We start from the raw sequence: 22,837 nt of genomic DNA, 5'->3' as shown, positions 1-22,837 counted from the left end.
AATGAGTTGGCTGTCACCTCTTTTTTCTAAGAAGGTCTCTTGGAAGAGAATTATTTAATAGAAGTCAAGTATTCAAATGAAAAGTTAATAACTTCTGCAACTGACATTTATCATTTAAATTTTATTTTCAGTGAGACTCTTAAATTTTATAGGATAGGAAAATTTATAGACTGATAGGCTCTTTCAAAGATCCAAATATGGAGTTTCCAAGGATTTTTTTTTCCTATTTGTTTTTCATTTTCAATGTATTACAAGATTAATGTTTATTTCAAGTCAGTTTTCCTGGGAAGAGTAGATTCCATGAAATGCAGATTCCAATTAACAGAACTTTTTTAAAAGAAAATTCTATTTAAAGGACAGATTTTCTTAAGATCTGCTACTAAATACATCCAAAAAATTTAATTTACTTCTTGAATTAAAACATTGCTGATTCTGGGCATCCATGTGGAATTTTCATGTATAATTCAAGTTACCGCATATATAAACAAGTAGTTGAATGTATAGTTTCCCCACTGGGGAACATTTATGAAATTTTTTTCAGATGCTTGTTATGTGAGTCTTTGGAAAATTTAATGTGAAAGGTATACCCTACAATTTAGGAAGTGGAGATAGATCATTGTTTAAAATAGAATGTTGTCATAAATAAACGTGGGTGTGGGTGGTACCAATATGCTAAGATTTTTGGAGTTTGACTCTTATATTAGCTCATGCTAAGATTTTTGGAGTTTGAATCTTTTATTAGGTCAGTGTCATACTGAAGGAAAATTCTGTTATAAGACTGAGAAGTTCCATTCTTAATCCTGATCAATGGTTGCAGAAATACATGGTCACAGCGGTACTAAAGATCATTGCCACAGTTATTGGAAAAATAATGCAGAGAACATATCTTCCTCAAGAGGGAGCTACCAGTGTCATCCTCCCACAGGGAAGCCAAGAGGTATCCCCTATTTCCTATATGTAAGACAGATTAATTTGAAAAAGAGGAATCCCTAATTATACTACTGAGATATCAAAATTCTTCCATTCCCTTCACTAACTTTTCCATCCGTTACTGATCTGTGCTCTCTTTCAACTCACATGATCAGCTCCCTGCTCTCTCAACAGTGGATCTCATCTTTTAATTTTGAATTATTAGGTTCATCTTCTCCTTACCACTCTATCAAACAACCAGCCAATCCAATAACAAACAGCTTATCTGCATGTACATGCATCTTCCCTCTTAATTCAGTGGAAAAAGGAAAGGCTCCCTTCCACATGCCCAAGACTAGTTCTACCACCTTATGTTCTGGACCCCACAACACACCTTTACTCTGCACTCCATTTGGTCCCGTAGGAATGGTGCTACATCAGCAGATAAACAGACTCAAACCATTCCTACTCCTGCAGCCTTTTTTTATTCCTTTCCCCACAATTCTGACCAGAAGTTCCCCACCTTGCCCTCATAGAACCTTTGTGCCCTCTAGCAAAGTACTTTCAATACCATGTGGAAATTATGGCTTCTTGTTTGCATTTCTCTACTAAACAGTATTTTTCCTTTAAATTCAACACCTAGTACAATGCCTATTAGATGCTAATGACTAAATAAATGTTCAATGTGTAAAATAGATTCATGGATGAATATATGAGGATTCTGAAGATTTTAAGTTTTTGCTGTCAACATTTTCATACCAAATCTTAAGAATATGATTTATTTTTAACTAGAAATACAAGAGAGTTTAGACTTTGTATTAAAACTTATTTCCTGGGGATGAATATGGAAGGACTTTGGAAGTAGTTTCTTTTCCTCTCCTAATATGTGATGGATCATACTGCAAGTGCTGAAATTGCAGAAAAAAGAGCTAAACCTTACTGAGGTCCCCCTCCTGAAACCACGGAAGGTAGAAAAAGGTTAAATCTTTCAGTGATAATATAAAAAAAAGATACCTAAAGCTAACATCCCCTGTGCTGGTTTGAAAAGAAGTATGCCCCCTAAGAAAAGCCATGTTTTAATATAAATCCCATTTCTTAAAGGTAGAATAATCCCTATTCAATACTGTATATTTGAAACTGTAATGAGATCATCTCCCTGGTTGATGTGATTTAGTTAAGAATGGTTGTTAAACTGGATTAGGGGATGACATGTCTCCACCCATTTGGGTGGGTCTTGATTGGTTTACTGGGATCCTATAAAAGAGGAAATATTTTGGAGAATGAGAGATTCAGAGAGAGCAGAACGATGTAGCCATGAGATGCAGAGAGTCCACGAGCCAGCAACCTTTGGAGATGAAGAAGGAAAACGCCTCCCGGGGAGCTTCATGAAACCAGAAGCCAGGAGAGTAAGCTAGCAGATGATGCCGTGTCTGCCATATGCCCTTCCAGCTCAGAGAGAAGCCCTGACTGCGTTCACCATGTGCCTTTCCAGATGAGAGAGAAACCCTGAACTTCATCAGCCCTCTTGAGCCAAGGTATCTTTCCCCGGATGCCTTTGATTGGACATTTCTATAGACTTGTTTTAATTGGGACATTTTCTTGGCCTTAGATCTGTAAACTAGCAACTCATTAAATTCCCCTTGTTAAAAGCCATTCCTTTTCTGGTATATTGCATTCTAGCAGCTTGCAAACTAAAACATCCCCCCTTTCTTGGAATTTTGAAAATCACAGGAAAGATGTATATGTGTGTTCATGTTTCTATATCTGTTACTTTGTTCAAAACACAGTAGTATGATTTTTCTCTTAGAAGTTTTGTATGAGTTTTCTTCAAAAGAGTTATTTTCAATGAGTCATTTCAGCATTATACTTTATCCAAGTGGAAATTGGTAGTAACTTTTTCTGTGAAGAAATGTCAGATACTTTATTAGATGTCTAGTCATAAATGTCAGACACTTTATTAGATGTCTAGCCATATTAAAATCAGATCCCTGAGGGCTTCTGGTCAACCAAGATGGGAGCATAGGATGCTCCAAGGTGGTGTTCCCCTGCAGAATCTTTGAACAAAATGTAAAAACCAGCAAAGTCATCTTCCTCAGAACTCTAGAATATAGCTAAAGTTTGCAGTAACTAGGTGAGTACTGAATTAAGAAAAAGCACCTTGGAAATGGTAGGAGAAACTCACAGCACCCTACCTGCTTCTTGCTTACTGCCTCCTTGACATTGTATAGCCATCTGTGCTCCCTCTCTGGGTCCTGGACATGTCTTGGAGGGAGTAGAGTAACTCCAGTATGCATATGGGGGTGCCCTGTGTTAGTGCCAGTCACTTGGGTGACAGCCTGAAAGACTGAACCATGGAACTCAACTCTGGCCAGCTCTCCCAGAACCTGCCATGCAGGAAGAAGCAGCTTGCAGGCAGCTGGTGCAGTGTAACAAATGGTTAAGTCAAGGCAAAGTATTACAGGCTTTAAGACAAACAGTTGAAAACCAGGGAGGAGGGAAAGTGTATCTCACAGGGAATGGAGGGGACATTTGGATTCCTGTAAATGGAGGAATTCCTAAAATCACAAGGGAATACAAGCCTAGGAAAGGTGTATGCTTAGAAGAGACGGGCTTTTGCCTTGGGCTGATCATATCGGAGAGCTAGACTCTGAAGGAAACCACCAGCTAACACAGAGCCAATTTGCAAAGACATTGAAAGTTATTTTTTTGAGTTGGTGTATTAGTTTTTGTTACCTCCTTGCACTCAAGGAAATCTTTATCATATCACTAGTTTGATATAAACTTAAGGAACAGAGTGCTCAGGAACTAAATCCCTGAGTTAACACTTCAAAATATTAACACCCATTGTGCAACGAAAGATTACGAGACAAAGAAACAGGACATGATGGCATATTGAAAGGAACAGGATACAAATTCAGATAGTATCAACTATAAGGTCAGACTGTGGATGTAGAAACAAAGATTAAAAACATGAATTGAGGATGTTTAAGGAGATAAAGGAAATAATGAAGCAAGAACTGAAGGATATCTGGAAGATGATGAATGAACAATATGAGCATCTCAGTTAAGAGAAAATTTAGAAAGAAATTTTCTAACTGAAATACTGGATTTGAAACTCAGTAAAGAGGGATTCAATGGCAGATTGAAGCTAGCAAAAGAATCAGTTAACCTGACAAGACAACTGAAATGATTTAGGCTGAGAAATAGAAAGTAAAACTAATTACAGAAAGTGAACAGAGCTTAAGAGACCCATGGAACACAATTAAGCATCCTCATTTTGAAATATGGGAGTCCCAGGAGGTGAAGAAAGAGAGAAAGAGGCAGATGGAGTATTCAAAGAAAGAATTCCAGAAAATTTCCCAAATTTAACAAAAGACATGAACATACACTTCAAGAATCTCATCAAACCCCAAACATGACAAACTCAAAGAGAACCATGCATAAATACATAGTAGTCAACATATCATATACCAAGCGTGAGGAGAACTATCTGAAAGCTGCAAAGGAAAAGCAACGAGTTATGTACAAGGGAGTCACAATAAGATTAAGTACTGATTTCTCATCAGAAACCATGGAGGCAATAAGGCAGTGGCATGAACTATTTAAAGTGCTGAAAGAAAACAACTGCCAATTAAGAATTTTATATCCAGCATGACTTTCAAAAACAAAGGAGAAGAGTGCACAGGTAGTTCAGTGGTAGAATTCTTGCCTACCATGTGGAAGATCTGGGTTTGATTTCTAGCCCATGCACTCAAAAAAAGAAAAAGAATTGAACAAATGGTGCTATGATAATGGGATATTCACATGCAAAAGAATGAAGTGTGACTTCCCCACTACAAAGCAGACCAAAAAAAAAAAAAAAAAAACATGAGGGAGAGATGAAGACATCCTAAGAAAAACAAAAGCTGAGGGAGTTCAGCATCACTAGACCTGCCTTACAAGCAATGGCAAAGGGAGTCCTTCAGACTGAAAGGAAGGATACTATACAGGAGATCAGAGCAGGATAAAGAAATAGAGGCCTCTGGTAAAAGCAACCAGGGGTAATTATGAATGGCAGCACCATTGTATTTTTGGGGGTGGTGGTGGTATGTAACTCCATTTCTTACCGCTGGGTGCTAAAATGCAATGGTTTATGTTTATTTGTTGTTAAAAATGCAATGATTTAGACATACAATGTACAAAAGTATAATTTGTAATAAGTACCCAAAAAAGGTGGGGGGGGGGAGTGATGCCGGAGGGTAGAAGAACAGTGCATGTGTATGTTGTTGGAGATAAGTTGGTATGAAATAAAATATGATTGTTATAGATTTATAATGGTTGTATTTTAACCCCATGATAACCACAAAGAAAAAACATGAAAAATATATTCAGAAAGGAATGAGAAGGACCTCAAATTCATACAATACAAAAAATTAAATATATGTGAAAGTAGGCATTAATGAAAGAATTTAGAGACAGAAAAGTATGACCTACAAAGAAGAAATAGCAAAATGACAAAAGAAAATACTGCAATATTAGTAGTTACTTTAAATATAAATGGTTTAAACTCTCCAATCAACAGTCAGAGTTTGGGAGAGTGGATAAAACAATATGACCCAACTATATGCTGTTTACAAGAGACTTACCTTAAATACAAAGACACAGGAAGGTTGAAAGGAAAAGGATGGAAAAATGTTATGAAAAACAAAAGGTAACAGCCAAAAGAAAAATAGATAAAATAGACTTCAAGACAGAAAAAAAAAAAAAAAAAACCCAACCACAAAACACTATGAGGAACAAAGCAGCTCATTGTATGTTGATAAATAGGTCAATTCAACAAGAAGACATATTTAAATATTTATGCATCTAATGGAAGAGCCCTAAAATACACGAAGCAAACACTCTCAGATTTGAAGGGAGAAATGGTCCTACGTTAATAGTAGGAGATTTCTGTGCACCACTTTCAATAATAGATAGAAGATCCGTAAGATAATGGAAAACTTGGATGATACTCTAAACTAACTAGACGTATATAGAACACATCACCCAACAACAGCAAAATACACGTTCTTCTCTACAGCACATGGATCATTCTTCAGGATAGACCATATGCTAGGTAAAAAAAAGTCTCAAAAAATTAAAAAATATTGAACTCATAGAATGTATCTTTTCCAAACACAGTGGAATGAAGCTAGAAAATGATAACTGTAAGAGAAATGGAAAATTCACAAATATGTGCAAATTAAACAACCAACAAGTCAAAGTAGAAGCCACAAGGAAAATTAGGAAATATCTTGTGGCATATGAAGATAGAAATGCAACATATAAAAATCCATGGGATGCAGCAAATACAATGCTCTAGTTTATAGCTTTAAATACATTAAGAATAAAGAACTCAAACCAGAGACCTAACCTCACAACAGGAGAATCTAAAAGATAAGAGCAAACTAAACCCAATGTAAGCAAAATGAAGGAAATAAAGATTAGAGTGGAGAAAATGAAATAGAGAATAAAAAAAAAATAGAATCAACAAAACCAAAAGTTGGTTCTTTAAAAAAATCAATAAAACTAATTAATTAGATTGGCAAAGAAAAAGAGAGGACAAAAATAGCTGAAATCAGAAATGAAAAGGGGCATATTACTATCAACCCCAAGTAATAAGGACTGTAAGAGGATACTATAAACAGCTGTATACCAATAAATTAGATAACCTGGATGAAATGGACAAATTCCTAGAAATACATAAACTGCCTATACTGACTCAAGAGAAATAGAAGATCTTTGGGTTTGATTCCCAGACCGCGTACCCACCGACCCCCAAAAGAAAAGAGACAGAAGATCTCAACAAACAAATAACTAGTAAAGAGTTTAAATCAGTAATCATAAAGCTCCCAATAAAGAAAAGCCAAAACCTGGTTGGCTTCACAGGTAAATTTTACCAAACATTTCAAGAAGAATTAACACCAATCCTGCTCAAACTGTCCCAAAAAACTTGAAGAGGAGGCAGCACTACCTAACTAATTCTTTGGAGCCAAAAATCACCCTCTTATCAAAGCCAGATAAAGATATCACAAGAAAAATTACAGACCAATATCCCTTATGAATATAGATGCAAAAATCCTCAACAAAACACTAGACAACTGCATCCAATAACACAGTCAAAGAAGTATACGCTATGATGAAGTGGAATTTGTCCCAGATATGCAAGGGTGATTCAGCATAAGAAAATTGTTCTAGTTTGCTAGCTGTCAGAATGCAATATACCAGAAACAGAATGTTTTTTGAAAAGGGGAATTTAATAAGTTTCTAGTTTACAGTTCTAAAGCCGAGAAAATGTCCCAGTTAAAACAAATCTGTAGAAATGTCCAATCTAAGGCATCCAGGGAGAGAGATACCTTGGTTCAGGAAGGCAGATGAAGTTCGGGGTTTCTCTCTCAAGTGGGCGGGCACATGGTGAACACAGTCAGAGTTTCTCATCTGGAAAGGCATGTAGTGAACATGGTCAGGGTTCCTCTGTCATCTGGAAGAGTGCATGGCGAACATGGCATCATCTGCTAGCTTCTTCTCCTGGCTTCCTGTTTCATGAAGCTCTCCGGAAGACATTTTTCTTCTTCATCTCCAAAGAACACTGGTTGGTGGACTCTGCTTCTCATGCTATGTCGTTCTGCTCTGCTCTCTCTGAATCTCTTTCGTTCTCCAAAATGTTTCCACTGTGTTAGAACTCCAGAAATTTATCAAGACCCACCCAAATGGGTGGAGACATGGTCATCATCTAATCCAATTTATCAACTACTCTTGATTAAACCACATCCCCAGGGAGATGATCTGATTACAGTTTCAAACATACAGTACTGAATTGGGATTATTCTACCTTTATGAAATGGGATTTTGATTAAAACATGGCTTTTCTAGGGTACATACATTGTTTCAAACCAGCATAAAAATCAAATAATGTAATACTAATAAAAAGAAGGAAAAGAAAACACACACTATCATCCCAATTATTGCAGAAAATACATTTAGAAAACTAGGAATAGAAGGGAACTTTCTCAACATGATAAAGGACAATGAAAAACCCACAACTGACATCATATTCAGTAATGAAAGACTGAAAGCTTTCCCTCTTAAGATCAAGAACAAGACAAGAATGCCCTTGTCACCACTTATTATTCAACTTTGTACTGGAAGTTCTAGCAAGAGAAGGTAATAAAAGGTATCCAGATTGGAAAGGAAGGGGTGGAACTTTCTTGATTTACAGATGACATGATCCTATATCCAGAAAATTCTGAACAATCCATGACAAAGCCACTAAAACTAATACATGAATTTGACAAAGTTGCCAGGTACAAAGTCAACACGCAAAAATTAGTAGTGCTTATATTCACTAGTAATGAACAATCTGAAGAAGAAATCAAGAAAACATTCTATTTATAATAGCACCTAAAATAACCAAGAATGTAAAGGACTTGTGCACAGAAAATACAAAACATTGTTAAAAGAAATCAAAGAAGATATAAACAAATGGAAGGACAGTCCTTGATCCTGGATTGGAAATCAAATATTTAATCAATATTAAGATGTCAGTTTACCCAAAGCAATATACAGATTCAGTGCAATCCCAATCAAAATTCCAACAGTGTTCTTTGCAGAAATGGAAAAGCCAATTATCATATTTATGTGGAAGGCTTTGGAGTCCCAAATAGGCAAAGCCATCTTGAAAAGTAACAAAATTGGACAACTAACACTACTTGATCTTAAACTGCGTTACAAAGACAGTAATCAAAGCAGCATGGTACTGGCACAAGGACATACATTTAGGTCACTGGAATGAAATCGAGAGTTTAGAAATTAACCCTCCTGTTTATGCCTATCTGATTTTTGGCGAGAGTGCCCAGTCCGCTAATTAGGGGAAGAACAGTCTCTTCGATAAATGGTACCATGAAAACTGGATGTCCATACACAAAAGAATGAAGGTAGACCCCTACCTCACACCATATACAAAAATCATCTCAAAGTGTATTAAAGACCTAAATATAAAATCCAGAACTATCAAGCTCCTAGAAGAAGCCATAAGGGAACATCTTCACGACCTTGGATAAGGCATGGTTTCTTAGACTTTACAGTCAAAGCACAAGCAACAAAAGAAAATTTAGATAAATGGGGCCGCATCAAAATTAAAAACTTTTGTGCCTCATAGAACTTTATCATGAAAGTAAGAAAACTGTTCTGGTTTGCTATATGCCAGAATGCAATATACCAGAAATGGGATGGCTTTTAAAAAGGGGAATTTAATAAGTTGTTAGTTTACAGTTCTAAGGCTGAGAAAATGTCCCGATTAAGCAAGTCTGTAGAAATGTCCAATCTAAGGCATCCAGGGAAAGATACCTTGATTCAAGAAGGCTGATGAAGTTCAGGGTTTCTCTCTCAAGTGGAAAGGCATATGGTGAACATGGTTAGGGTTTCTCTCTCGGCTGGAAGGGCACACGGTGAACATGACATCATCTGTTAGCTTCCTCTCCAGCTTCCTGGGAGGCGTTTTCCTTCATCTCCAAAAGTCACTGGCTGGTGGACTCTCTCCTTCGTGGTTCTGTGGCATTCTGTTGTCCTTCTCTGCTCTCTCTGAATCTCTAGCTTTCTCCAAAATGTTTCCTCTTTTATAGAATTCCAGTAAACTAATCAAGACCCACCCAAATGGGTGGAGTCACATCTCCATCTAATCAAGTTTAATACCTACTTTGATTGAGTCACATATCCCTGGAGATAATGTAATTAAAGTTTCCAATATACAGTACTGAATAGGGATTAGAAGAAATGGCTGCCTTTACAAAATGGGATTAGAATTAAAACATGGTTTTCCTAGGGTACAAACTTCCTTTAATCTGGCACAAAGACAATCTACAGAATGGGAGAAAATTAGTATCCAGAATATATAAAGAAATCTTAAAACTTAACAAAAAAACAAACAATACAATTTAAAAATGGATAAAAGACTTAAATGGACGTCTCTCCAAAAAAGAAATATAAATGGCAAAAAAAAGCATAAGAGAAGATGCTCAACACCATTAGCTATGAAGGAAATTCAAATGAAAGTCACAGTGAATGCAGGAGACCTGGGTTCGATTCACAGCCTATGCACAAGAAAAAAAAAGTCTCACAATGAGATACCATTTCACACCCTCTAGAATGACTATTATTAAAAAAAAATTACAAGTTTTGGAGATGAAACAGACAACTAGGAACACTCATTTATTGTTGGTATGAATGTAAAAACAGTGCAGTCACTGTGGAAGACAGTTTGGTGGTTCTTCAGAAAGTTAAGAGTTACTATATGGCCTGGCAATACCATATCTAGGAAAGAATTGAAAGCTGGGGCTTGAGCAGATATTTGCACATCAGTGTTCATAGCATTATTCCCAATTGTTAAAAGATAGAAGAAGCCCAAGAGTCCATCAGGGGATGAATGGATCAATAAAATGTGGTATATACCTACAACAGATTATTTAGCTCTGAAAAGGAATGAAGTTCTGTTATACACAATTACTCCATGAGCCTTGAAGACATCATGTTGAATGAAATAAGTCAGACACAAAGGGACAAATATTGTATGACCTCATTGATATGAATAATTACAATAAACAAATTCATAGTCAGAAACTAGTATATAGGTTATAGGGGCCAGGGTTAGAGTAGGGAAAGAAAGTAATGCTTATGTTGTACAGAGTTTCTTTTTAGGTTGTTGGAAAATTTTGGGTAATGGATGATGGTGATAACAGCATTGTGAACATAATTAACAGAACTGAATTATATATTTGAGTATGGTTGAAAAAAGGACTTTTAGGTTGTATATGTGTTACTAGGACAAAAATTAAAAACCAACCAACAAAAACCATACAACTGTATAATACAAACCATGAACCCTAATGTAAACCATGGCCTGTAGTTAATAGAACAATTATAAAAATGATGTTTCATCAATTGTAATAAATGTATCAGGGCATTCTGTTGCAGTTTCATCTGGTGAAACAGGATTAGTCCCTCCATACAGAGGAGTGAGGGCTGTTTCCCCAGGGGAGGTGGTTACAGGGTTAGCAGGCAGTAAAGGGTTAATCTCATTAGGTGGAGGTTGGAGGGCAGCCCCCTACGAGGCTGGAAAGCTGTTTCCTCAAGGCAGGCTGGAGATGGGAAGCTCTTTCTTCCGGGCAGTCTGTTACAGATCTATCTAGCAAAGGCTCAGTAGATTACAGGGATCCGTCTTCCCTATCGCCATCATTATCAAGCCATATATATATATCACTCTCCCACCTTTCAGGATCCCATTCTTTTCCAATCAAAGCCCTTACTTTCACAGAAGACACCCTGCAAGGTTGAGATTTTAGTGTATGTTGTAAATCAGCTACTCACAAAATGAAACTTTGTGTCTGGTTTTCAGAGACCTCAAGTCTGCAACCACAGGAAATAAAATTTTCTTTCAGGGCACACATGGAAACTTTTACATCCATCATACATTGCTGAAGTTTCAAATTTGAAGCCTTCAGCTCATCCCTTTCCCTCATCACTGTATCCAAAAAAATCTAACAACAACCAGCCAATATCTTTATACCTCTTAATTCCACAAAACTCCTTAAAGCTGTCAAAAACATTCTCACCCAGAACCTTGCCTTGTATAAGCATACAATTAGCAGAATCTTATGTTGATATTTTGAGTATCTCTTTTACCAACTCACCCCATGGACTGTCGGTGCCATCTTGATTACTGGAAAGAGAGTCATTAGTGCCTCTGAGTCTACTCAGAGTAGAAAACCAATTGTAAAAACCCATTTTAAGATTCTGTTTCTCAAGAACTATTCATAGTACCAAGCTGTGTTAGTCAGGGATCTCTAAAGAAACAGAATCAAGAGGAAAGATCTGTAAATATGAGATTTATAAAGGTGTCTCTTGCAACTGGCGGAATGGAAAAGTCCACAATCCTTAGAATAGGCTGTGGAACTGTCAGCTCTGATGAGGGTCTGAATGAGCTCCATAGGAGAGACTCGCTGCCTGAAGAAGCAGTGAAAGAGTCTCTTCTCCCTTAAAAGCATTCAATTGATTAGATTGTCTCACTATGAAAAGTGTGCCTTAGTTAATCACAGATGTAATCAGTTGCAGATATAATCAACTGAGTGATGATTTAATAAACCAGCCTTCTAGTTTATCATCCGGCAACAAAATATCCTTGCAGTAGCAGTCAGGCCAGTGTTTACCTTACCAGACAACTGGGCACCATCACCTGGCCAAGTTGACACCTGAACCTAACCATTACAGATGGATTATATGGTATGAGGATATATCTGAATAAAACTGGTTTAAAGTAATAGTCTGGGGCGGGCCATGGTGGCTCAGCAGGCAGAGTTCTCGCCAGCCATGCCAGAGACCAGGGTTCGATTCCCAGTGCCTGCCCATGCAAAAAATAATAATAATAATAAAAATAATAGTCTGTAGTTTCATCACCACATTCATATAACTCTTTTGTTTTCTTTTAGTCCTTTTGAAAACATGGTTGTAATCATTCAGTATATAATTTCTAACCTCGTTTAAAAATTCTTAGAGGTTTTGATTCATTATGATGGCATTCCAAGAGATCTTTCCTCTCTTGATAGGGCACTAAGATTTAAAGATTGCTTAACCCTGGACAGTGGGCCACACACATAGCTTTTTTCCTGGCTTAGAGAAAGGATGAAAGAGCAAAAGGGAAAGTAAGCAGAACGTAAGAATGATAAAACCTCAAACTCTAACTGAAAGCATCTAGACAGACATGATTTCATTGATGAAGGAGCTGATTTCATGTGGGCCCACTTAGGGCTGTTGGGAATAAAACCCATTGGTGTGGGGGCTTCCCAAGAGATGATGACTTGTGGTCTCATCATGCTTCTTGTCAGAATGTCTCTCTCTTAGTTTAGCAGATAAAGAGGGATTAAAAGACATTAGGACATACTCACATTCACTGTGTTAAGTGACCATCAAGTACACTTGAGTTCAGCCCCTGGTGGGAATTGGTATGTACTAGAGTTCTGTGAAGTTTAAGTAAATAATATAAAAGTAAGGGATTATTGTGGGTGTGTCTATCCTTTATTAAACACAAAGGAAAGTAGAATAATGATTCAAATATACTTCACATAAGTTTGACAAATCCTGAAACTTATTGATAGTCATATTTTATGCATTATGATTTTTCCTTGAGTCATGAAATCCGAACATGTAATAAAATCTGCCTAATAAACAGTTAATTGTATTTTCTCAGACCTCAACAGGGCAGAATATTTAACAAAACAGAAATTCCCCCAGATTTGATAAATTTGAGACTCTTTCACTGCTTCTTCAGGCAGCGAGTCTCTCCTATGGAGCTCATTCAGACCCTCATCAGAGCTGACAGTTCCACAGCCTATTCTAAGGATTGTGGACTTTTCCATTCCGCCAGTTGCAAGAGACACCTTTATAAATCTCATATTTACAGATCTTTCCTCTTGATTCTGTTTCTTTAGAGATCCCTGACTAACACAGCTTGGTACTATGATTAATTTTTCTGTTAAAAGTTACTACTGTATTAAAGCCCTCTGATGAGGATGCTTTTGCTAACATGTTAAAAATCTAAGAGGTTTTACGCATATAGCAAAGGGCATGTGCAATATGTGCAAATTGTGATATGAAGAGAAATAGTGATTCTGAGCTGTTGACATTTATGAACAGTTTATCAAATTTGGGGGAATTTCTGTTTTGTTAAATATTCTGCCCTGTTGAGGTCTGAGAAAATACAATTAACTGTTTATTAGGCAGATTTTATTACATGTTCGGATTTCATGACTCAAGGAAAAATCATAATGCATAAAATATGACTATCAATAAGTTTCAGGATTTGTCAAACTTATGTGAAGTATATTTGAATCATTATTCTACTTTCCTTTGTGTTTAATAAAGGATAGACACACCCACAATAATCTCTTACTTTTATATTATTTACTTAAACTTCACAGAACTCAAAAAAATTATGAACAGATGATCGTAACCTCTTTTCTAATTCTAGGAAATACTCTCAAGACTGTATTTTTCTCTAAGAGATGAGGATACTTATTCATTTTCTATTTAAAAAATTCTTCCTCATTTCCTTCACACTGATAACCTATTCAACTAATAAAATAATCACCTTATTGGAGGGTCTAGTCTTTATTAAACCTAATTACATTTTATAAAAAAAGGTACTGAGGTTTGTCAGGACCTAGAGAGCTACAGATCATCTGTCTAAATTATAGGGAGTTAAAAAATAATAGCTTTCCTTGGAGACCAAATTTTTGTGGGCCTTGGTAGGGTTGAAGTGGTTGAAAATACACATGGTTTGATGAAATCGTTAATGAACACTCTGATCACAAGGGGTTATTGCTGTGCAAGATGTATTTGTCCTTTGGTCCCTTGGTTTTTGTTTTAGTTTGCTAGCTTCCAGAATGCAACACACCAGAGGTGGTTTGGCTTTTAATAAAAGGGGATTTATTTTGTTAGTTCTTCAGCGGAAAGACAGCTAACTTTACACTGAGGTTCTTTCTTATGTGGGAAGGCACAGGATGGTCTCTGCTGGCCTTCTTTCCAGGCCTCTGGGCTCCAGCAACTTTCCCCAGGGTGATTTCTTTCTGCATCTCCAGAGACCTGGGCTGAGCTGCAAGTGCTGAGATGAGGTATGCCGAGCTGCTTGGGCTGTGCTACATTGTGCTCTTTCATTTAAGCACCAGCCATTTCAGTCAAACATTGTTCATTGCAGCAGGCATGCCTCCTAGCTGACTGCAGATGTAAATCAGCAACAGATGAGGTTCACGTACCATTGGCTCATGTCCACAGCAACAGAACTAGGTGCCTTCACCTGGCCAAGTTGACAACTGAATCTAACTACCACAGTTTTATAAACAGAGATTGTATTAATCTAAAGCCCTCCAATTACATTTTTCCTGACCCACAGGACTGTGCATACACAAAATATATAAAGAAAAAGTTAGAAAAAGACTTTAATAGACATTACTCCAAAGAATATATACAAATGGCTAATTAGTACATGGAAATATGTTCAACAGCATTAGCCATTAGGGAAATGCAAAATCTAAACCACAATGGGATACATTTCACACCCATTAGAATGACTACTATTTTTTAAAATATGTATTGGAGAGAATGTGGAAAAATAGGAACACTCATTTTTGTTGATGGCAGTGTCAAATGGTGGTGGTAGCACAATATTGTGAATGTAATTTGTGCCACTGAAATATATATATGTTTAAAAGAGGAAATTTTAGGTTTTATTTATGTTACTAGATTAAATATTTAAAAACCCATAGGACTATACAACACAAGCAGTAAAGCTTAATGTAAACTATGGACTATAGTTAAGAGTAAAATCATAATAATATTTGTTCATAAAATCATAATATTTGTTCATAAATTATAATAACGGTACCACACTAATGCAAAGTGTTAATAATAGAACTGTCTGTGAGGGGAGCATGTGGAAACTCTGGATTTTCTACATGATTTCTCTGTAAACTTACTACAGCTTCTCTAATAAAAAAATTAAAAGTTGGAGGGTGAGCCACGGTGGCTCAGCAGGCAGAGTTCTCACTTGCCATGCTGGAGACCCAGGTTCGATTCCCAGTGCCTGTGCATGAAAAAAAAAATAAAAATATGTTGGATCCCATATTATTTGAAATGAATGGCTATTTCAAAATGACGTCATTATACTTTTCTTAAAATAAGTGGTGATGGATTTTAAAATCAAGTTTATCGAGGTATAATATACATAAAATAAATGCACCCATTTTGAATGTACAGTTCAGTGTATTTTGACAAATATCTATGCTCCTCTGTTAACCACCACAATCAAGATATAGAACATTTCCATCATCCCAAAACATTCTCTCAAGCTCCTTTTTAGTCAACCCCAGCTTCCCTCAAACTTGGTAATCACTGATATAGTTTCTGCCATCATAGAATACTTTCGTTTTTTCTAGGCATTCATAAAAATGGAATCATACATAAAAACTCTTTTGTGTGTTGTTTCTTTCACTCAACATAAGTATGTGATAATCATCCATATAGGTGTGTATGTCTGTAAAATTTTTCTTTTCATTACTAAATAGTATTCCATTACATAGATATCCCACAATTTGTTTATCCTCTCATAGTTTGATGGACATTTGGATTGTTTCCAGAACTAAACTAATATATATGAGTCTTTGTGTGGACATATATTTTTATTTTTCTTGGATAAATATCTAGGATTAGAATAACTGGGCCATATGCTAAATGTCTGTTTAATTTTAGAAGAAACTGAGAAAAAGTTTTCTAAAGTTGTTGTACTATTTAACATTCTCATTAGCAATTTGTGAGAGTTCCAATTGCTGTACCACTCACCAACACTCATTATCCTTTGTCAGATACTTGTATTATGAATAATTTCTTCCAACCTTTAGTTTACTTCGTCATTTTCTTAACAGTGTCTTTTGAGATGCAGAAGTTTTTAATTTTAATGAAATCTAATTAATAATTTTACTAATGTTATGGTTTGTGATTTTTGTGTCCTAAGAAATATTTATTTAACATAAGGTCATAAAGATTTACTGCTATCTTTTCTTCTATAAAGTTTATTGTTTTAGCTCTTAACTTTTAGATTTAGGTCCATTTTGAGTTACTTTTTGCATATGGTATGAGGTATGGGTTGAGATTAATTTTTAAATATGGATAGCAAGTGTTTCACCATCAATGGAAGACTATCCTTTGTACCATTGAATTACCTTGACCATATGTGTATGTGGCTTTTTTCTCTTCCATTAAAGAGAATACACAATTTTGAATAGAAGTGGTAAAGGAGAAATTCCTTGGTTTGTTTCCAGTCTTAGATGGAAAGCATTCAGTCTTTCACTAGTAAGTACGATAAAAGAAGATCTTTTATAGATTAGTTTGCTGAAATATATTATCTTGAATGGATGCTCAAAATGCTGTTTCTGCCTCTAAATTGAAATGATGCTGCTTTTTCTCCTTTATTCTAGTCAAATGGTGAATTATAGTGATTGGTTTTCAGATGTTTAAACAACCTTGAATTTCTTGGATAAATATCACTTGTTCAGATGTATTTTTTTTTTCTGGATTTGCCAACAATTTATTAAGGATTTTTGTATCTATTTATGAGAGTTTTCAGTTGTAGTTTTTCTTTTTAAATAATGTCTTTGTCTTGCTTTGATATCAGGGTAATGCTAGCCTTATGACATGAGTTAGTAAGTATTCCTTCATCTTATTTTTTTGAAAGAGTGGTGTACCATTGATATTACTTCTTCCTTCAATGTTTAATAGTATTCAGCAGTGAAGCCTTCAGGATATGTAGGATATATATGCTTATAAATCTAACTACAGATTCAAATTTAAATGATATATGGCCATTCCTTCTTTTTTTTAACTTTTTTTTATTCTGAAATATAACATATATACAAAAAAGTGATAAATTTCGAAGTACTTTTTTTTCATGGGCAGGCTCTGTCAAAATACATTTTAGCAAGTAGTTTTAGAACAAATTTCAAAGTATGGTATGGGTTACAGTTCCACCATTTCAGGTATTTCTTTGTAGCTTCTCTAAGACACTAGAGAATAAAACGAATGTCAATATAATGATTCAGTAGTCATACTCATCTGTTATATCTTCTGTGATACAGCTTCTCCTCCTTTGATCTTTCTCCCACCCTTTAGCAATATTTGGGCAATGGCCATTCTAACTTCTTCTTGTTGAAAAGAGGTATCGACATAATGGGGCAGGGGGATGCAATTGGTTGATGCTCTCAGATAGAGCCCTGGGTATTCTTAAGAGTTTACAGAAATGCTGTTGGTTGGGGTGGCCATTCCTTCCTGAGTGAGTTTGACAGTTTGGTATTTCAATGAATCTGTCAATTTAATTTAATTTGTCTTCTTATTTGTATCAAGTTATTCATATTATTCCCTTATTTTTTTTTTGGTGTCTGTAGAACCGTAGTGATATCCTTTTCTATTACTTCTATTACTCTTTTTATTTATTTATTTATTTATTATATTTATTATTATATTTATTATAAATATATTTTTATTAATTAATGGAATAAAAGAAATTAACCCAACATTTAGAAATCATACCATTCTACATATGCAATCAGTAATTCTTAACATCATCACATAGATGCATGATCATCATTTCTTAGTACACTTACGTCGGTTTAGGAGAACTAGCAACACAACAGAAAAAGATATAGAATGTTAATATAGAGAAAAGAAATAAAAGTAATAATAATAGTGAAAAAAAAAACCTATAGCTCAGATGCAGCTTCATTCAGTGTTTTAACATGATTACTTTACAATTAGGTATTATTGTGCTGTCCATTTTTGAGTTTTTGTATCTAGTCCTGTTGCACAGTCTGTATCCCTTTAGCTCCAATTACCCATTATCTTATCCTGTTTCTAACTCCTGCTGGACTCTGTTACCAATGACATATTCCAAGTTTATTCTCGAATGTCGGTTGACATCAGTGGGACCATACAGTATTTGTCCTTTAGTTTTTGACTAGACTCACTCAGCATAATGTTCTCTAGGTCCATCCATGTTATTACATGCTTCATAAGTTTATCCTGTCTTAAAGCTGCATAATATTCCATCGTATGTATATACCACAGTTTGTTTAGTAACGCGTCTGTTGATGGACATTTTGGCTGTTTCCATCTCTTTGCAATTGTAAATAACGCTGCTACAAACATTGGTGTGCAAATGTCCGTTTGTGTCTTTGCCCTTAAGTCCTTTGAGTAGATACCCAGCAATGGGAATTCAATGGGTCGTATGGCAATTCTATATTCAGCTTTTTGAGGAACCGCCAAACTGCCTTCCACAGTGGTTGCACCATTTGACATTCCCACCAACAGTGGATAAGTGTGCCTCTTTCTCCGCATCCTCTCCAGCACTTGTCATTTTCTGTTTTGTTGATAATGGCCATTCTGGTGGGTGTGAGATGATATCTCATTGTGGTTTTGATTTGCATTTCTCTAATGGCCAGGGACATTGAGCATCTCTTCATGTGCCTTTTGGCCATTTTTATTTCCTCTTCTGAGAGGTGTCTGTTCAAGTCTTTTTCCCATTTTGTAATTGGGTTGGCTGTCTTTTTGTTGTTGAGTTGAACAATCTCTTTATAAATTCTGGATACTAGACCTTTATCTGATATGTCATTTCCAAATATTGTCTCCCATTGTGTAGGCTGTCTTTCTACTTTCTTGATGAAGTTCTTTGATGCACAAAAGTGTTTCATTTTGAGGAGCTCCCATTTATTTCCTTCTTTCTTCAGTGCTCTTGCTTTAGGTTTAAGGTCCATAAAACCGCCTCCAATTGTAAGTTTCATAAGATATCTCCCTGCATTTTCCTCTAACTGTTTTATGGCCTTAGACCTAATGTTTAGATCTTTGATCCATTTTGAGTTAACTTTTGTATAGGGTGTGAGATATGGGTCTTCTTTCATTCTTTTGCATATGGATATCCAGTTCTCTAGGCACCATTTATTGAAGAGACTGTTCTGTCCCAGGTGAGTTGGCTTGACTGCCTTATCAAAGATCAAATGTCCATAGATGAGAGGGTCTATATCTGAGCACTTTATTCGATTCCATTGGTCGATATATCTATCTTTATGCCAGTACCATGCTTTTTTGACCACTGTGGCTTCATAATATGCCTTAAAGTCAGGCAGCGCGAGACCTCCAGCTTCGTTTTTTTTCCTCAAGATGTTTTTAGCAATTCGGGGCACCCTGCCCTTCCACATAAATTTGCTTATTGATTTTTCTATTTCTGAAAAATAAGTTGTTGGGATTTTGATTGGTATTGCATTGAATCTGTAAATCAATTTAGGTAGGATTGACATCTTAACTATATTTAGTCTTCCAATCCATGAACACGGTATGCCCTTCCATCTATTTAGGTCTTCTGTGATTTCTTTTAACAGTTTTTTGTAGTTTTCTTTATATAGTTTTTTTGTCTCTTTAGTTAAATTTATTCCTAGGTATTTTATTCTTTTAGTTGCGATTGTAAATGGGATTCGTTTCTTGATTTCCCCCTCAGCTTGTTCATTGCTAGTGTATAGAAATGCTACAGATTTTTGAATGTTGATCTTGTAACCTGCTACTTTGCTGTACTCATTTATTAGCTCTAGTAGTTTTGTTGTGGATTTTTCCGGGTTTTCAACGTATAGTATCATATCGTCTGCAAACAGTGATAGTTTTACTTCTTCCTTTCCAATTTTGATGCCTTGTATTTCTTTTTCTTGTCTAATTGCTCTGGCTAGAACCTCCAACACAATGTTGAATAATAGTGGTGATAGTGGACATCCTTGTCTTGTTCCTGATCTTAGGGGGAAAGTTTTCAATTTTTCCCCATTGAGGATGATATTAGCTGTGGGTTTTTCATATATTCCCTCTATCATTTTAAGGAAGTTCCCTTGTATTCCTATCTTTTGAAGTGTTTTCAACAGGAAAGGATGTTGAATCTTGTCAAATGCCTTCTCTGCATCAATTGAGATGATCATGTGATTTTTCTGCTTTGATTTGTTGATATGGTGTATTACATTAATTGATTTTCTTATGTTGAACCATCCTTGCATACCTGGGATGAATCCTACTTGGTCATGATGTATAATTCTTTTAATGTGTTGTTGGATACGATTTGCTAGAATTTTATTGAGGATTTTTGCATCTATATTCATTAGAGAGATTGGTCTGTAGTTTTCTTTTTTTGTAATATCTTTGCCTGGTTTTGGTATAAGGGTGATGTTGGCTTCATAGAATGAATTAGGTAGATTTCCCTCCACTTCGATTTTTTTGAAGAGTTTGAGGAGAGTTGGTACTAATTCTTTCTGGAATGTTTGATAGAATTCACATGTGAAGCTGTCTGGTCCTGGACTTTTCTTTTTAGGAAGCTTTTGAATGACTAATTCAATTTCTTTACTTGTGATTGGTTTCTTGAGGTCATCTATTTCTTCTTGAGTCAAAGCTAGTTGTTCATGTCTTTCCAGGAACCCGTCCATTTCATCTAAATTGTTGTATTTATTAGCGTAAAGTTGTTCATAGTATCCTGTTATTACCTCCTTTATTTCTGTGAGGTCAGTAGTTATGTCTCCTCTTCCATTTCTGATCTTATTTATTTGCATCCTCTCTCTTCTTCTTTTTGTCAATCTTGCTAAGGGCCCATCAATCTTATTGATTTTCTCATAGAACCAACTTCTGGTCTTATTGATTTTCTCTATCCTTTTCATGTTTTCAATTTCATTTATTTCTGCTCTAATCTTTGTTATTTCTTTCCTTTTGCTTGCTTTGGGATTAGTTTGCTGTTCTTTCTCCAGTTCTTCCAAGTGGACAGTTAATTCCTGCATTTTTGCCTCTTCTTCTTTCTGATATAGGCATTTAGGGCAATAAATTTCCCTCTTAGCACTGCCTTTGCTGCCTCACATAAGTTTTGTAATGTTGTGTTTTCATTTTCATTCGCCTCGAGGTATTTACTAATTTCTCTTGCAATTTCTTCCTTGACCCACTTGTTGTTTAAGAGTGTGTTGTTGAGCCTCCACGTATTTGTGAATTTTCTTCCACTCCGCCTATTATTGATTTCCAACTTCATTCCTTTATGATCCGAGAAAGTGTTGTGTATGATTTCAATCTTTTTAAATTTGTTAAGACTTGCTTTGTGACCCAGCATATGGTCTATCTTTGAGAATGATCCATGAGCACTTGAGAAAAAGGTGTATCCTGCTGTTGTGGGATGTAATGTCCTATAAATGTCTGTTAAGTCTAGCTCATTTATAGTAATATTCAGATTCTCTATTTCTTTATTGATCCTCTGTCTAGATGTTGTGTCCATTGATGAGAGTGGTGAATTGAAGTCTCCGACTATTATGGTATATGTGTCTATTTCCCTTTTCAGTGTTTGCAGTGTATTCCTCACGTATTTTGGGGCATTCTGGTTCGGTGCATAAATATTTATGATTGTTATGTCTTCTTGTTTAATTGTTCCTTTTATTAGTACATAGTTTCCTTCTTTGTCTCTTTTAACTGTTTTACATTTGAAGTCTAATTTGTTGGATATTAGTATAGCTACTCCTGCTCTTTTCTGGTTGTTATTTGCATGAAATATCTTTTCCCAACCTTTCACTTTCAACCTATGTTTATCTTTGGGTCTAAGATGTGTTTCCTGTAGACAGCATATAGAAGGATTCTGTTTTTTAATCCATTCTGTCAGTCTATGTCTTTTGATTGGGGAATTCAGTCCATTAACATTTAGTGTTATTACTGTTTCGATAATATTTTCCTCTATCATTTTGCCTTTTGTATTATATATATCATATCTGACTTTCCTTCTTTCTACACTCTTCTCCATACCTCTCTCTTCTGTCTTTTTGTATCTGACTCTAGTGTTCCCTTTAGTATTTCTTGCAGAGCTGGTCTCTTGGTCACAAATTCTCTCAGTGACTTTTTGTCTGAGAATGTTTTAATTTCTCCCTCATTTTTGAAAGACAATTTTGCTGGATATAGAAGTCTTGGTTGGCAGTTTTTCTCTTTTAGTAATTTAAATATATCATCCCACTGTCTTCTCGCCTCCATGGTTTCTGCTGAGAAATCTACACATAGTCTTATTGGGTTTCTCTTGTATGTGATGGATTGTTTTTCTCTTGCTGCTTTCAGGATTCACTCTTTCTCTTTGACCTCTGACATTCTAACTAGTAAGTGTCTTGGAGAATGCCTATTTGGGCCTAATCTCTTTGGGGTGCGCTGCACTTCTTGGATCTGTAATTTTAGGTCTTTCATAAGAGTTGGGAAATTTTCAGTGATAATTTCCTCCATTAGTTTTTCTCCTCCTTTTCCCTTCTCTTCTCCTTCTGGGACACCCACAACACGTATA

General features: G+C 35.8%; 1 protein-coding gene across 10 annotated transcripts in view; it reads left to right on the top strand.

Moving 5' to 3' along the window:
* WDPCP (WD repeat containing planar cell polarity effector) overlaps positions 1-22,837 on the top strand; it is a 486,016-nt gene that overhangs the window by 222,184 nt on the left and 240,995 nt on the right. For 8 of the 10 annotated variants that reach the window (XR_013164298.1, XM_077134369.1, XM_077134366.1 and 5 more), the window contains one exon: positions 818-937. The exons of the other annotated variants lie outside the window; for them this stretch is intronic. Coding sequence is in view for 7 of the 8 variants with exons in the window: in XM_077134369.1 (XP_076990484.1) it covers positions 818-937 (120 nt within the window). In the remaining variant the exon portion in view is untranslated. The remainder of the gene's footprint in view (positions 1-817; positions 938-22,837) is intronic. 10 annotated transcript variants of the gene reach the window in all.

Source organism: Tamandua tetradactyla, chromosome 17 (assembly GCF_023851605.1).
Source record: "Tamandua tetradactyla isolate mTamTet1 chromosome 17, mTamTet1.pri, whole genome shotgun sequence".
Lineage (NCBI taxonomy): Eukaryota > Metazoa > Chordata > Mammalia > Pilosa > Myrmecophagidae > Tamandua > Tamandua tetradactyla.
This window is presented reverse-complemented; position numbering and strand designations above follow the sequence as displayed.